This window comes from Volvox carteri, assembly GCF_000143455.1.
Source record: "Volvox carteri f. nagariensis unplaced genomic scaffold VOLCAscaffold_5, whole genome shotgun sequence".
NCBI lineage: Eukaryota > Viridiplantae > Chlorophyta > Chlorophyceae > Chlamydomonadales > Volvocaceae > Volvox > Volvox carteri.
The window spans coordinates 648517-663848 of NW_003307548.1; the positions used below are offsets into that span (position 1 = coordinate 648517).

Here is a 15332-nt window from a genome sequence, read left to right on the forward strand (position 1 = left end):
CTGTTTGTCCCTGATGATAGAGGTATAGATTGGCTGATTGCTGGGCTTCGTATAAGGCTCGGTGACACACCGTTAGTTGTGCACACGAAACGATCGACTGGTTCCTGATGCTCAAAGCAAATGGCCTCCTTGTAACCTTTGTACCTCATTCCAAGTATGGACACTGGCATTGGTGTTAAGCACGTCGATGGGGGCCCTTGACATTGAGCTTCAAAGATGATACAACCTGTTCGATAGGGCTTTGCACTCTTGTTATAGTGCCTGTATCTTGACCTATGATGAATGAGGGAAAAGTGGCGGCTGTGCCCGCAGCATTAACAGCTGCGGTATCACTTATCACCAAAGATCGTGCTGCGAGGAGAAATGTGACACGAGAAGAGGTCTCTGGATGGATTCTTTCACCTCCAGAGTCCCGCACCGCGGAGCAGGTGCGTGACGAGGTGTTTTCGGCAATGCACAAGAATTGCGCGTCCCCGGAGCCAAGGAGCAGCATGCGGTGCGGGCAAAGCTCCAGCGACTCGACTTGTATCAATCATACATCCCAAAAGCAGTTTCAAGCCGGCTCTGTCGCACTTTGTGCAAAGGAGGTTCGGCATGCATGTGGACGCTTGGCTGCGTCTAGACACCACAGCCAATTCCATGGATTCATGTCATGTCCTTGCACATCAAAATCCTAGAAGCCTCTATTTCTCCCCATGACTCTTTATCTATCCATCGATCTATCTATCCCCCGCCTGGGGGCTGCGCAACATGGCCCCTGAAGCCCTGCCTCCTCGCTCCAAGGGAAGCAGCTCTCCACCCCACACATCACACAGCCCTTACCCGCCTTCCTCACTCGTCGTCCTGCATCCTCCCACAGCTCTCTATATTCCCTTGCGGCACGCGCACCCATCATCATTCCACACACTTAGGCAAGGGACGCGGAGAACCCCCCAGACAGCAGGTTCCGTCCATCCCCTAACGGCACCGTACCTTAGGCCTGACCGTGGCTTTGCTCTTGCTGGCCCCCTCTCCCCAGCGAGAGTATCGGGCCCCATATCAGCTCAACTCAACCCACCAAACCGCCCCAAAGAAATAAAAATAAACACAACGCTGCTGCCCGTAGCTGCAACCGTAGGGCACCCGATACCAGTACGGCACCACTGCGGCACGGAACCTGTATGGTATCCCACAACAGCCTCCTGGCTGTAAAACCAACCCTCCTGTTCCTCAGCGTGACTCCCAGAACTCACCATCTATCTCCTGTACGACGCGTGATTTTCGGCGGCAGGTATCCGCCATCGTATCGCTTCTGTCCTTGTTCCCCAAGCTTCGCTCGGCGGGGGAGGCATGTCTGGCGTCGCTAGCCCGGCAGGTGGGGACGGGTGGCTCCGGAGGGGGGGTGGAGTGGGTTGATGTTGAGTTAGGGTCGCCGGAGGGTGGGGCTCAGGCTCAGGCGGAATTTGTTTCAAAGGGAAATCAGGAAAGGGGTTCAGAGCGAAGGGGGAGCCCGGGGGAGGGGAGAGGGAAATTGCTGAGCCGTGAATGGGGTTCACGGCGATGTGAAGTGAGGGAGTTGGCGGGAGGGAAATAAGGCAAATAAGGAATCTTAACGCGTCGCCTCCGCCTCCGCTCCCACGCGCACCCTCATCCCCGCCAGTGGTCCCGCTTCTTTACGGACCTCCGCCGCCGTTCCGTTTCTCTTTTCGGGGAGTACCATCTTTTCCCAGTTCCCCCTTGTACACGTGTACCCTTACCCCCTCGACATTTGATCCGCTATTCTTTGTCTGTAATCCCCCGTCCCCAACCCCCCGAAGGTGGGGGGGTCGTGGCGGTGGTGGTGGTGTAAGTACCGCATATCGCTTTGGACCGACAACTCCAGCAGCAGTTGCGGCGTTGGATGTCGCCATCAGCATTATCATTATCATTATCACTATCATTATCATCAGCTACATCCCTTCCCCTCCCCCCTCACCCCCCCTCACCCCCCCCCCTCTCTTCCTACAGGTTGCCGCCCAGCAGGCGAGTCGTGGTGAGGTGCTGTTCCGCCCGGGTGACGTGGCCGACTGCGTGTACCTGCTCGTGGAGGGAACCGTGGTGCTCATCGACCAACCGCCTCACAACCACCACAACCATAACCACTCACACAACCACCAAAACCACGGAGGGGGACAGCGGAGGAGGTCCAGCGGAGCCGGGGGAGACCAACGGGAGGGTACGGCGGGGGAGGGGGAGTGGAGGGTACGGCGGGGGCTTGGGGGAAGGGGGTTGGGGTTGGGGGTTACAACCCTACCTACCTACCTTTCCTTTCCAATCCCATCTTTTCATGTTCCCTGCCTCCATAAGCCACATCACCCTTTCCCCCTTTGTCTGTCTGCCTGCCTGTCTGCTTATTGTTCCCTCCCTTCCTTTCCCCCTCCTCCCCCTCCTCCTCCCCTTCCCCCCCCCCCCGCTGCCCGGGGCGTTCAGAGGATGTGCTGCAGCGGTTCAACTCCTGGGAACTGGTGGGGGATGAGCCCGTGCTGGCGGGCATACGTTGGTCGTGTAGGGCCCAGGTGGGCCCGGGGGGGGCCCGGGGGGGGGGGCTGGCGGACTGGGGCCATCCGGAGAGCAGGGCGCACAGAAACACAGGACAAAACACAAATGGCCCCACATAGACCCCAATGAAATTTATGTGCATGCATTTGTGGTTGGTTGGTCGGTTGGTCGGTTGGTTGATAGCAGTAGAACTGAACAGATCGATCACCGGTAGTCGCGCTAAGTCTGCATAACCCAAGCCAACGGTTCTTGTAATGGCCATAAAAGGCGCTTTCATTCGTACAGTACAGTACAGTACCGTATAGAGGTGCCACGTACGCCCCCCGCTGCGCCACCTCCCCGCGGCCCCGAGGCTCAGACAGCTCCCACACAAGCCAGCAACCAGAGACACTCCCCACTTCTCTTTTCCCCCAGCAGCACTTCGAATAAGGGGGGCGGGACCCCTAAGCACAGCCCACAAAAAAGGGGGGCCCTGGGAGGTAAAGGTCTCACGTACAGAGGGGCAGTTAGACAACGAAGGGCACCCCAACCTACTGGCCGCCCACCGCTAGGGGCGGCACGCGCACGAACGGACAGCCCCCCGGCTCGCCCCCGAAGGCTTGGCGGGGCTCAGGAGGGGGCCCCGGGCCTTATGTAACACCACGACCAGCCAATGAGCCGAAGGGGACCCTTAGCCACCACCTCCATGTGGGGGAGCCCTAACTGAGGAGGAGGGGTGCTGGTGGTGAATGTGGGGGCGGGACGTGTGTCAACGTACCCGCCCTTCATTTGCCGTCTCCGTTGCTGTACGACACGCGTGTTGTCGTACATTGGTGTGTTGAGTTCCGTGTTGCTACGTGCTCAGGTGGTCTCCAGCCGGGCGACGCTGTTGGTGGTTCCTCGGCACCTGTTCCACGACACCGTTGCGTTGAATGTACGAGCGTCGTTTAACAGAAAGGTATACGGCGCATCGTACCTGTGCTCCTATGCATAAAAGACAGTTATAATGCGCGTACTGCCTTTTGCATACACCCACTCACACACACATACAGAGACACACACACACACACACACACACTCTCTCTCTCTCTCATGCACGCATGCGCACACCTCAATCCAACCAATCCAATCAATCCTGCAACCTGCCCATGTCCATCGCGGTCCGGCCCGTCCCGCGTCTGTCGCGGGTCAGGAGTGGAGCTGGAGCTAGAGGACACGTCTGAGCAAGATAAAACACACACACTACAAGTCGGTCCTTTGACTCCTACTCTACCCCCTACCCTACCCCCTACCCTACCCCCTACCCTACCCCCTACCCGGTGCAGATCGACTTCCTGGCTCGCCTGCCCGTGTTCGGCAACATGCCCCGTCGCGTGGTGGAGCGGCTGACGCCCTTCTTCTACGAAGTGGTAGGAGCCACCTCAAGCTTGAGCTCACCAGCGGGGCGGGGAGGGACCCCTCCGGCCCCCAAGCCGCCCGCTCAGCCCGCCCGCTCGAGTTTCTCGTTCCTTTGCCAGCAACCCCTCCCCTCTTCCTCTTCCCCCTTCCGAATCCCTGGTGCTCAGGACACCTACGGCAGTTAGGTAGTTTGGACGTCGGCAGTTGTTTCGTTGACAGTTGAATCATCGTGTCGTTTCCCCTCCCCCCGGCTGCTGAGGCCCTCCGATTCCCTCCACCCGCATTCTCCCACCAACTCCCGGACCCACCTCAACTTCCCCCCGCCCTCTTCCCCCCTCCCCCCCCCCCCGCATACACACACGCGCAGGAGCTGCCCCCAAAGGAGCTGCTGTGCCGTCAGGGCGACGCGGCAGATTGCATGTGGGCAGTGGTGAATGGCAGGTGGGGGGAAAGGGACAGGGTTAGAAGAGGAAGGAAACCGTTATGGGGGAAAGGTTGGAAAGACGGCCTCCTTTTCTCCCCCTCTCCCACCTCCTCCTCTTCCCCCACCTTTTTTTTCCCTCCTCACCTCTTCAAAACCTAACTGGCAATATATCTGTGTCTAGTCCTGGAGTATCCGTCTGTTATATCCGGTATCTGCTTCACTCGTCTGTGGTTCGTCTGTCGCACCCCGCTCCTCCCCCCTCCTCCCCCTCCCCCCCCCTCTCCTCTCCCCCCACCGGCGCAGGTGCCATGTGGTTATAGATCCGAGCTGGAGTCCGGCAGCCAACAAGCCCCCGGAGACGGACCCTAAGAAGACCACTCAGGTGGGTCGGACAGGGAAGGGGGTGGGGTAGAGGGGAGGGGAGAAGGGGGTACGACACATCGGAATGCACAGACGATCGATGAAACAAAAATAATACCGTAGACGGATACTCCAAGTGAGACCACCATGTATAATGTTAGGACAACATGCAAAGGGGTAAGGTGGCGGGGTCGCCCATACATGGCGGTTCCCCCGGGCTGCCAGTTTGTCCGTCAGTCTGTCTGTCCCTACTGCCGTCCCTTCTGTCTGTCTGTCTGTCTGTCTGATTTCAGGTCGCGGCGGTTCAGAGCGGGCAGCTTATCGGGGAGATGTGTGTGTTTGGGAATCTGCGCCATCGGGCCTCCACCGTCAGGTGCGCCACAGAGGTACTGTTCTACAAGTTGAAGAGACTGCACTTCCTGCGGATTTGCCCGCCAGCGCAGCTAGAGGTGGGGTGGAGGGGACCGGGGGGGGTTGGGGGTTCGAACGGGTTCCGACTACGTTGAGTTTTACTTGTGTGTGGGAGCAGCTGTGATGGGTTTTAATTTTTGGGTTTTAATTTTTAAAAGGAGGGGAGCGGTTTGTTTTGTAGTTTTAAGGGAATTTTATGAAATTGGGGGTTTGGAACCCTAAGCCCATGGCTTTCCCCCGGGGCGGCTGGGTGTGAGGGTATATGCGGAGGAGGACCCGTCGTTCGGGCGTTTTAAGTACGACAGCAGCAGCAGCCGTAGCTGGGATCCCTACATGCCCTCCTCCCCCATGTCCCCCTCGTCTTCGTGCGGGTGGGCCTGTGCGGGCCGCCGCCATCTCCCCCCACCCCCCACCCCCCACCCTTCCCGGTATCAGCCTGTCCTTGGCATCAGCTCCTCTCCCCCGTTCGTGGGGTCGTTGGTCTTCCCCCCCTGCGTTCTTCCCCGGCCAGGAGCTCCGCGCCATTGCGGAGGCCAAGATGATGCTGCTGGTTCAGGCGGAGCGGGAGGAGCAAGGCGCGGCTGCTCGGGTCAGCAGAGTCCTGCGCGGGCACAGCTTGCGGGTGAGAGGAGCCAGGAGGGGGTTCTGGAGCGGGAAGAGTGGATATACTTGAGGTGGTAGCTTAGAAATCGAGAAAACATGAGAATTAAGAGGATGAGGGGAATGAGGATTTTTGAGGATCGGTGTATGTATGTATGCATGCATGTATGTATGCATGCATGTATGTATGTATGTATGTATGTATGTATGTATGTATGTATGTATGTATGTATGTATGTATGTATGTATGTATGTATGTATGTATGTCTCCTCCCCATCTCACCGCATCCATCCCGGGGCCGCCAGGCCCTCAAACCCACAAACCGAGCTCAACTGCTGAGAGGGGCCTTGGACGATTCAACCGGCCGCAAACAGCCGTCGTCGCCCACTGGCAAGAAGGGCCCCCCGCACAGCCCTGGTGGCGGCGGCGGCATCGGCGGCGGTGCCGGTGCGCCGTCCCGTACAAGTGGATCCGGCGGAACCGACCTGGGCCCTATTCACTCAACCGGCGGCGGCGACGCCGGGGACGGCGACACAGCCATGTGGGAGCTGGATTCTCCGAAACCCCGCGAGCGATCATCACTCGTACTTGATCTTGATGCCGACGTGTCGCATTCGCCGTGGGCCACCATCAGCGTCGCCGCCGCGGAGTGGATTCGTCCGGCGGCGCAGCGCCCGGCGGTGCCGCTATCGCCGGCGGCGGCGGCTGCCGGCACTGGCGTAGCCTCCCGCCTGCAGACCGTCCTTTCCCAGTTCGCCGCTGCCGACTGGGTGGATGGACTCAGCTCGGGGTACAGCGAGGATGATGTGCGCGGCAGCGGCGGCGGTGGCGGCGGCACAGCTCCGTCGGGGACGCACCGATCTCCGTCGGCGCCGGCGATGCCGGCGCCTACGACGGTGGCTGCGCTGCCGTTCGGCTGGGGCTACACGTTTCTCCGCTCAGCCGCGGAGGCTGGCACCGGGCCTGTAGGGACCCGAGTAAGCGGCGGCGGCGGCGGCGGTGGTGGTGGTGGTGGTCTTGCAGCAGGGTTGGCGTCGCCGTCGGGGTCACAAATGGCCGTCGCACTGCCCAGCCCCAGGTCGTCGCGGACAGTGACGGCGGCGACGACGGCGACGGCGACGGCGGCGGACTCGGCAGCTAGCGGCCGCGGTAACCCCGCACGGGAGGCGTCGGCGTCGCAACACTCTAGACCGCCTGGTGATGACGGCGGCGGCGCCGCTGGCGGCGCCGGCGGCGATCAAAGCGGCGAAAGATGTGAAGGCGGCGCTGACAGCACCACGTCACCTGCCGTACAGGCTTCCTCATCCGCCAGCGCGGACTGCCGATTGCGCGATGGCGGCGCGACGGGTGACAACGAGAACGAGAACGCGAATGACAGCGACAGCGACAGCGGTGGCAGCGGAAGTGAAAGTCACGAGGGCCAGTACAGCTACCGGGGTGACGACGCCGACGCAGCCGACGCCGATAACGATGTGACTCAGCAGCTGTTGAAGCACGTGCCGCTGCAACTGTTACCGTTAGTGGATTTTTCTTGGAAACTTCGGGCCGTGCAGCGTACTTAACACGCTGTACAGCCGTAGCGGCACCCCTGGCGCTGTCACTACCGCCGCCGGCAGCGGCGGCGGGAGCGGCCGCCCACGGCTGTCAATGCGCGGCGGCGGCGCCGCGGGGGATGGCCGCCGGCCGCCGGCCGGCGGCGGCACCGCTGCAGGTGACGGCGCGCTGTCGTCTGACACCGCTGGCGGCGGCGGCGGCGATGGGGTCCCGGGTCTCGAGTCCCCGTCTGCTCTGCCGCATCTGGTCATTCGCCGCTGCAGCACTCCGGACACTCCGGGCCCTTGGAGCGCACGGGAGAGGTTGCCGGAATCGATGACGGCGGCGGCATCAATCGGAATAACATCTACAGCAGCCTCTGGGACGAGCCCCGCTGGCACGGGCCCGCCGCCGCCACCACGTGAGGTCGTCAAAGCCAGGAGCGGATATTCGTTTGGCGGTGGCTTTGGCAACGTTGCCGCGGCCGTCGCTGCGGCCGCCACCGGCGGCAGCGCCAGCGGCGCAGTCCGCGGCAGCAGTAGCAGCTCCCTCGGCGTCCTCGCGCCGCTGCCGTTTGCAATCGCCCCGGCTAGTGTTCGTGCCAGGGCTGTGCAGGAACAGCTGCAGCAGCCGCCGCCGCAGCTGCAAAAGCAGTACGGCGGGACGAGACAACGGTACGGCACACCGGGCTCGAGCATGAGCGGACCGCACTCGTCGGTGCTTCGCATCATGCGGGCGCCGTCGGAGGTGAGATTAGGGGCTGGCGGAGTTTGTACGGGCGGCGGCGCCGACAGAACCATTCTGTTGTACGGCGTTTGCTTGCGCTTGCTTGCAGTTGATCGTCCCCTAAAGCCGTACATACAACGCAGGACCGATACATCTAACACGCCGAGTGCTGTGCTATGTTGTAGTATGCTCTGTCATACTGCAAGCCGAGGCGTTGCTGTGCCGTACTATGCCGTACGTCATCTGACGTGCCTAGCGATGTTGGTAGTTCAAAGAACACCATTTCATTTACCTCGTACGGCACTCCCTATGTTCTTCTCGAAGGCTTGTTGCCAAGTAGCATACATACATGAATACATACATACATAAATACACAAATACATAAATACATACACACGTACACGCGCAGGTTCGCGGTCCCAAGCAACCGGAGTCCGGTCATCATACGGCGGCGGCGGCGGCGGCGGCGGCGGCTACACTGACCGCATCTGACAGCCCTAGGGCCACGGCCGCCACCGGCTGCCTCCCCGGGGCCCAGGCCACATGCAGCCGGAGCGCCTCTAGCCCCGAACGCGACAGCCCACACGCCTCACCGACGGCCTCCCCTGGACCCGCCTCACCGCGAAGGCCGAGTACGACAGAGGGCGGAGCGCCCGTCGGCGGCGGCGGACCCGTTGATAGCTCCAGCACGACACTGACCGACGCCACACCGGCGGCGGCGGCGTCGACGGCGGCAGCTTCAGCAGAGGCAGCTGCTGCGGCGGCGGTGACGGATCCGCAGTACGGCAGCGGCACGGGCGCTGCTGGCGCGGCGAGTGTTACGAATGAGCCTTCTGGCGGTAGCGGCGGCGAAGGGGGAGTTGGGCGCGGCAGGCGAATTACGCCGCCGCCGCCGGTGCAGGTGGCATCGTACAACTACGACAGGGGGGTAGTCGAACGACTCCCTGAGGTGGTGGTCAGTCCCGCAGTCAGTGCCGCGGGGAACCGCGAGGTGGGCGAGAAGCGGGAGACGCAGCTACCGCCGTGCAGTAGCAGCAACAGCTCCAGCATCAGCTGCGGCGTCACAGCCCCAGCCCCAGCCCCAGCCGCATCCGGGCCGCTTCCAAGACTCTCTCGACAAGAGTCCTTGCCTGCCGCAGCCGGCGCCGCCAGCAGCGCCGGTCTGGATGCCGAGGCGCCAGCGCCGCTGGCGGAGGCAGAGGATAGCATTCCGTCATGTATGTCGTACGCGTCGCTCACAGCCGATGGCGTGGATTCGGGCGCCGCTTTAGCTGCCGGCACCACCGGCGGCGGTGATGATGACGCGGCAGCGAATGGAACGAGCACCTTTGCAATGCCTGACGGCGCTGCGGCGGCCTCTGCGGCCGTTGCCGCCGGCGGTACGGCTGCTCCTGATGGCGCTTATGGCAACGCAGAGTCTTTCGTGTCGGCGGTAGAGGGCATTCGGTGCGACGAGCAGGATTCTTCTGCACCCGCCAACGGCATGAAGCTACACAGTTCGCAACGTAAGACTTCGGAAGGCCCACGGCAGCGCACGTACGGCGACGTGTGGAACGGATCGCCGCCGCCAAACACGTGGGCAGTGGTTCCCCTCACAGCGGCCAACGCCGCGGAGGCGGCTGCCGTCTCTGTCGGCCCTTTGTCGACGCCCTTCCTGCAGTACATGCGGGCGGCGGCGGCAGCCGCCGCAGCCGGGCGCCCCTCGTCGCCGTCCGTGCACGGCAACGGCAGCGGCAGTAGTGGAGGCGGCAGTAGCACCCACCTACCGCAGCTGCGGTCCAGCGGCGCCAATGGTTTCAGCAGCGGCGGCGGAGGCGGAGGCGGCGGAGGCGGCGGCAGCAGCGGCGGTGGTGGCGGCGGTGGCGGTGGCGGTCCTAGTAGCCCGGTGACCCGCCGGATGGGCCATGCCGCCCAGAGCTCCGAGGCCTCTTTAGCGCAGTCGCTGGCGGCGCATCGCAACGTCATGGCGGCGGCAGCGGCGGCGCTCTCTACCTTGTCGCCAGCAGCCAGCAGCGGCGGCGCCATCGGCGGCAGCAACAGCCCCAGCCCGACGGCCAATGCCCTGGCGTCGCTGCTGACCAAAGGAGGCTGCCGTACAAGCTTGCCACCAAATATACGGCAGCCGAATGTAATAGTGAAGGGCGGCTTCGTTTATCGCGCGGCTACTGGCAAGCAGCGCTTAAGTGAGCTTGTGAACGGCGGGGGTGGCGGCGGCGGCCTAGCTGGCGGCAGCCATGCTATGAGTACGGCTGGACTGGGAGCCGCCGCCGCCGCCGCCGCTGCCGCCGCCGCGGCTGCCGGTGGTGGTGGCAATGGCGGATTCGGCAGCAGCCATTAGGCATTAGGCGCGGAGGCGGGGTCTCCCATTAGCGCCGCCAAGCGCGGTCTTGATGTGCACCACACACTAGCAGGATTTAAAAAACTACCCGCATTATGTCTCTTCATGCGCTGCCAAATGAACTCGTAATACCGCATACATACATACATACATACATGCATACAAATACCCGCAAGCCATTTTGCATGCAGCAGTTTGAATTTGGCCCTGGGCGGGACGGCGATCCCGTTTTACTGCGCGCTTTGGTTTGGCCCCGCCGACATAGGCTGCACGTGAACACGTGGCTGAGTGGTTGAGTGGCTGAGTGGCTGAGTGGTTAGGTGGCCATAGCTGGTAGCAAGGGAGGTTTCTCTCGAGGGGGTCCCTGCGCGTGAATTGGTGGTTGACGTGGTGGTGGTTGACAGTTACCAGCTGACCCAAATGCGCGACGGCGACGGCATTAGGATTAAGCTCTCAAGCAAAACAGGAGTATAGGCGCCAAAATAGTGTTATTTTGCTAATGGTGACTGGTGACCGATATTGATGGGGTGTTGGGAAATGACGATTATAGCAGAGGGCTTCGTGACGGTGGCTGAGAGGAGCCCGCTGGCGGTTGCTCCGGAAGGGCACCGCCGGTGGCGATGGGTGGGGGGGGGTATGTGTGTGAGGGGGGGATGGGGGATGAGGTGTCAGCAGGCCGGAAGCAATTTCTTCCAAGTGCACGTGCCAGCAGCAGGTGGTTGGTGACGGTTTGGATCGGGCGGCGCACCGTGCGTGTGTTTCCAGCTAAAATCTGTACTGGTCGGGTGACATCTTCCCGTAATGGTCGCTGCTGACCCGCGGCATTGAATGCTGAATCCATTTGCGGGTGACAGTTTGCTGGCGGGGAAACGCTGTGCCTGATATATATGCGCTACGGAGGAGTTCTTAAGGCACTTATATAAAAGAGGTGGTCGCCATGATATGGTGGTGCTAATGCGGTGGGGGAGGATCAGGCCGCGTGCGCTGGCGCATCGCTTTATGGGGCCCCGGCCATGTGCTAATTAAAAATTACAGGTACAAAAGTACAACAATAGTTTTTCCTCGGCTCACTATTCGGATATGTCTTGTGCGCACGCAAATCCATTATATACTCCTCACATTATAATATATGCATATGCAGGAGTAGGGTATAGCAGGGAATACATTGCCTAGTAGATAGATAGCAACTTGCTGTTTTGGTAGTTTGCTGATTCCCGGGAATTAGGATGCGCTGAGACACGCGAATCGCCGATGCAATCCTGATGCAGTGTGTGCAGTGTCCAGGAGGGGATTTAGCAGTTCGTCATTGTTTTCGCGTCGAGAGCAGGTGTCGATATTGACAGCTGCCGTGGCCCCCCGGCTGAGGCACGCACGGGCCTCCCTGCATGCACGGGCCTCCCTGCACCGTACAATGGGCTTCATGCGCACGGATTGATGTACTTGTGTACGGCCCTGGATGCGTCCTGAACTCCTGGTATTTCACACAATTTGACCTACTATTTCGTCAAGCGGTAACCTTTGCGGTGACTGTTTCGTGGGGGCTGGTACTTTCTGGCAAGAGAGTAAAGAGACCATGCAAACGTGTCTCATTAGCGTTGGTGAAAGGCAGACCATGTCGTCCCTTCCCACCTTTGAGTCGAAGTGAAGTCTGTTAAGATCATACAATGTTTATCTCGTGGTGCGTTCTTAGCTAGTGCGCCATAGCTCCACCGAGGCTGCTGACGCACGGGCGCAGCCTTGTATCCTGGCGCACACGCATTTCTGAAGGATGAAGAGGGGGCCCGCCTGCATGCGGACATCTTGACATCTCCATACATGCAAGTGATACACTGGCTTACACCACCAGCCAGCCAGCCAGCTACTCGCTGCCCCCCCCCCTCGGCTGTTACCCTTCACAATCATGGCACAATGGCACGGAGTACGTAAACCCCCTGCTTCGCTTCGCATTGCTGCATGCGTTTTTGTCAGTCCGCACCCTTCTGTCGCACCCTTCGTCCGCACCCTTCTGGTCATGTCATGTCGTGTCCTGTCCACCCGCCTCTATCCAAGGCAGCACCAAGACGGGAAACGCAGCAAGAACCAAGAGTCCCGATACAGCACACATGACACCACGATGGCACTGGATTGGACACTCACTTTACTCGCAGCCATTCATTCTATTACACCTGCGTTCAACCAGCCCCCGTCAGGACATGGTGGGGCAATGCCGTCCAAGGAGCTGCCTGCTGTCATGGCGCGCGAGCTCTCCCCAAGACTGTGCTGCCCCAACACAACCCCCGAATGCCGGCTGGAGACCGGAGCCACCGCAGCCGCCACATCAGCTGCACCCACAAAAAACCTGCACCCACGCGCACGGCCTTAGCTCCGGTGTCCACATCAGCATGAACCCGAATGCACACAAAAAATAACAGCACGCGTTCGTAAAAGGCAAACTGCACAAATGATGTGCAGATGTGAGCATCAGTCCACACGCACACGCGCACGCACTGCAGCAACGCAAGCCATACAATTATTCTGGGTGGGTCTGTAACAGTTTCCCTTGTAACAGTGCCGCACAGCAACAGTGCTTAGCCAACCGCGCGCGGCTTCTATATACATAACGGCACCGTAAAATGACGTACGCGTGTACGCATCCATTCGTTCATGGACGCGCGTGAATTAAACATCAAATGTCCCACACGGGACATGAGGGCATGGGCCGTACGTTGCCGATATAAAAGCAACGCAGGCCAACGTCCTGACGCGCACAGAAGAACCGATCCTTGACCGCAACCCCTCCTGCAACTCCGCTTCTGAAGGGGATGAAATAAGGAGCAGGACCTTCCCCATCTACCTATATACCTATACCTACACCCACGCCAGCCATGCCCTTCCGCACTCCATCAGGCTTTTTCAGAACCCCCAGCCGCGGCGAAGTCGGCTCCCGCCAGCTGCCCCCTCCCCTCCTTTCAAACCTCCTCCCCCGCGACAGCAATCCCAGGGGGACATCCACTTCATCCGCCCGTAAGCCCGTCGAGCCTGTATTCCCGACCGAACCATTTTTGCTCTCTCCCTTCCCCTCTCTGCCTCCTAACCCCTCCTAACCCGCTCCTAAGCCCCCCACTTCTTCTTCCCCCCTCCCAGCTTCCCCCCCTTCAACTCGGGGGACGCCAGGTAGCTCCCCGAGTACAGCTCCCGTTCCATGTCCGTACCACGTACGACACACACGATGTTCGACCAGCGCCGCAGCTCATACGCTTCTGTCCAGCAGTCCCCGGTGACTTTGGCCAAAGTGGGTCCGTCGTAAAAACACGTGTAACCCAGATCGTCAAGATATCTCACGCACTGGCGCAAACTGCCCCCCGAGCGCTTCCAAAGAGAATGGTACTCGAACGACAGCAATCCGATGCGGTGCCCCCGGAGGGACTCGTAGGCTCCGGCCAGGACCGCCGGGTCGAAGCCCTCCGTGTCGATCTTGAGTACGTCTAAGTACGACACGCTCCGAGACCGCATCTCCTCATCCACCGTGGTCACGTTGACCGCCTGGAAGGCGACGTTGCTGTCGCCGAGGCTGCAGGTATTGCCGGTGCAGTTAACTGGAAAGTGTGCGATGCCCGATGCGTTGGAGACTGCGGCTGGCACGATGTGGAAGTTGACCTTGGTGGCCTGGTGGGGTGGGGGCTTGGAGGTAGGGTCAGGGGAGCCGTACAGTGCATTGCGCGCCTGTGTGAGGCTGACGAAGTGGATTTCAGAGGGTTCGAAGCAGAAGACGTCAACGGTTCGCTGGCCGCTGACGATGCGGTCTGGTGGGTTTTGTAGGCACTCGTTGCAACCGCCGCATGGCTTTGCGTACACTGCGCGGTTCGCGTGGGACTTATAAAGCAGCTGCAGATGGTTGCCGTACCCTGGCGCCAGGTAATTGAGCGCTGTGGCAGAAAAGTAAGCCTGGGGCAAACCGTGGGAAGGAGAGGAAAGGGGTGGGGGGGATGTACGGGTGGGGGGGATGTACGGTGGGGGGGATGTACGGAAAGGACTATGCGAAAGCCATGCCAGGCGGCGATGGGCGCTTTATGCGGGGTTGGTTCTGGCATTTCCTGCGGTTACCTCCTTTGCTGCAAGGATTCCCGTCTTAAGCCAGGAATTGTTATCTTTCCAATCCCTATGTGGCCCTTACTGCGCTTTCAGCATCCCCACGCACGGAGAAGGATATCTACCTTGTTGCAGCCTACATCGGCGATGGCCGCGCGCTGCTCCTTCGCCTTCAGTTTAAGTTCTGCATGCAAAAATGCATTCCAGAGTGAGAGCACCTTCAATACGTGCGATAATCGAACGCCTTGCATAATTTTTTTGCCTGCTAGGTTCCCAAGCCACCAGTGTTCCGCACAAGCAGAGCTGTGACGGCGATGCTTCAGCGAAGCGAGGAATGTTTTAGCCTGTATCTTTGCCGTTGCAGGATCGCAACCAAACGCGTCCTTAACAGCACGCTCTATCGCACTATGGTCGGTGACCGGTTTCCAGCAGGCCTGGCAACCTATCAAGCTGAGGACAAATGTAACAACGAGAAAAATATGTGACATGATGTTTCGATCTTGCCCCATAGCATGAAGATAGTCTGCTTCGGCAAATTACAAGCTGTAGCAGGCAAACATAACTATTCAAAAGGCGTCACATCGCACATATTTGGGAACGTGCCATAGTAACTTATGCAGCTGTTAGGATTAGGCCTCCCGCATCCTTGTTATGCTTAGTACGGGGAAAATCCAACTTCGCATTCAAACGTGTTTTCGTACTATGCTGCCGTAGTCCTGGCCTCGCGGTTAGTACCTAATCATGCAAACATGGCGCGCGTGCATCCCTGCGTATCTGTCACGAAGCTACATAGGTTGATGCATTCCCCACAGCTGGCAGCCTTCCGCCAGCCAGTTCCCACCTGTTCTCCGTCACACGCCCTTACACGTGCACTTCGCCCGCGGTACAGAAACCACATATGCCGCGGTACGGCAACAACATAACCTGCGCCGAACACTGCTGGGCCCAAAACGCCCATAGTTGCGCGCCCTCTTGCG

The 15332-nt window shown here is 60.2% G+C and overlaps 2 protein-coding genes across 2 annotated transcripts; one reads left to right on the plus strand and one right to left on the minus strand.

Annotated features, from left to right (window-relative positions):
- Nucleotides 1-275: 275 nt before the first annotated feature.
- VOLCADRAFT_87336 (uncharacterized protein) lies at nt 276-10287 on the plus strand (the record flags this gene model as incomplete). Its single annotated transcript, XM_002947028.1, has 14 exons — nt 276-428; nt 1214-1354; nt 1987-2194; nt 2449-2534; nt 3362-3454; nt 3822-3905; nt 4262-4335; nt 4622-4700; nt 4972-5051; nt 5525-5711; nt 5996-7206; nt 7244-7970; nt 8359-9659; nt 9867-10287. 14 exons carry the CDS (start codon nt 276-278, stop codon nt 10285-10287), a joined length of 4845 nt encoding a protein of 1614 aa, XP_002947074.1.
- A 3090-nt stretch (nt 10288-13377) lies between these two features.
- On the minus strand, nt 13378-14606 carry VOLCADRAFT_87337 (uncharacterized protein; the record flags this gene model as incomplete). The annotated part of the gene is made up of 2 exons (XM_002947165.1): nt 13378-14211; nt 14481-14606. 2 exons carry the CDS (start codon nt 14604-14606, stop codon nt 13378-13380), a joined length of 960 nt encoding a protein of 319 aa, XP_002947211.1.
- Between the last annotated feature and the right edge of the window lie 726 nt (nt 14607-15332).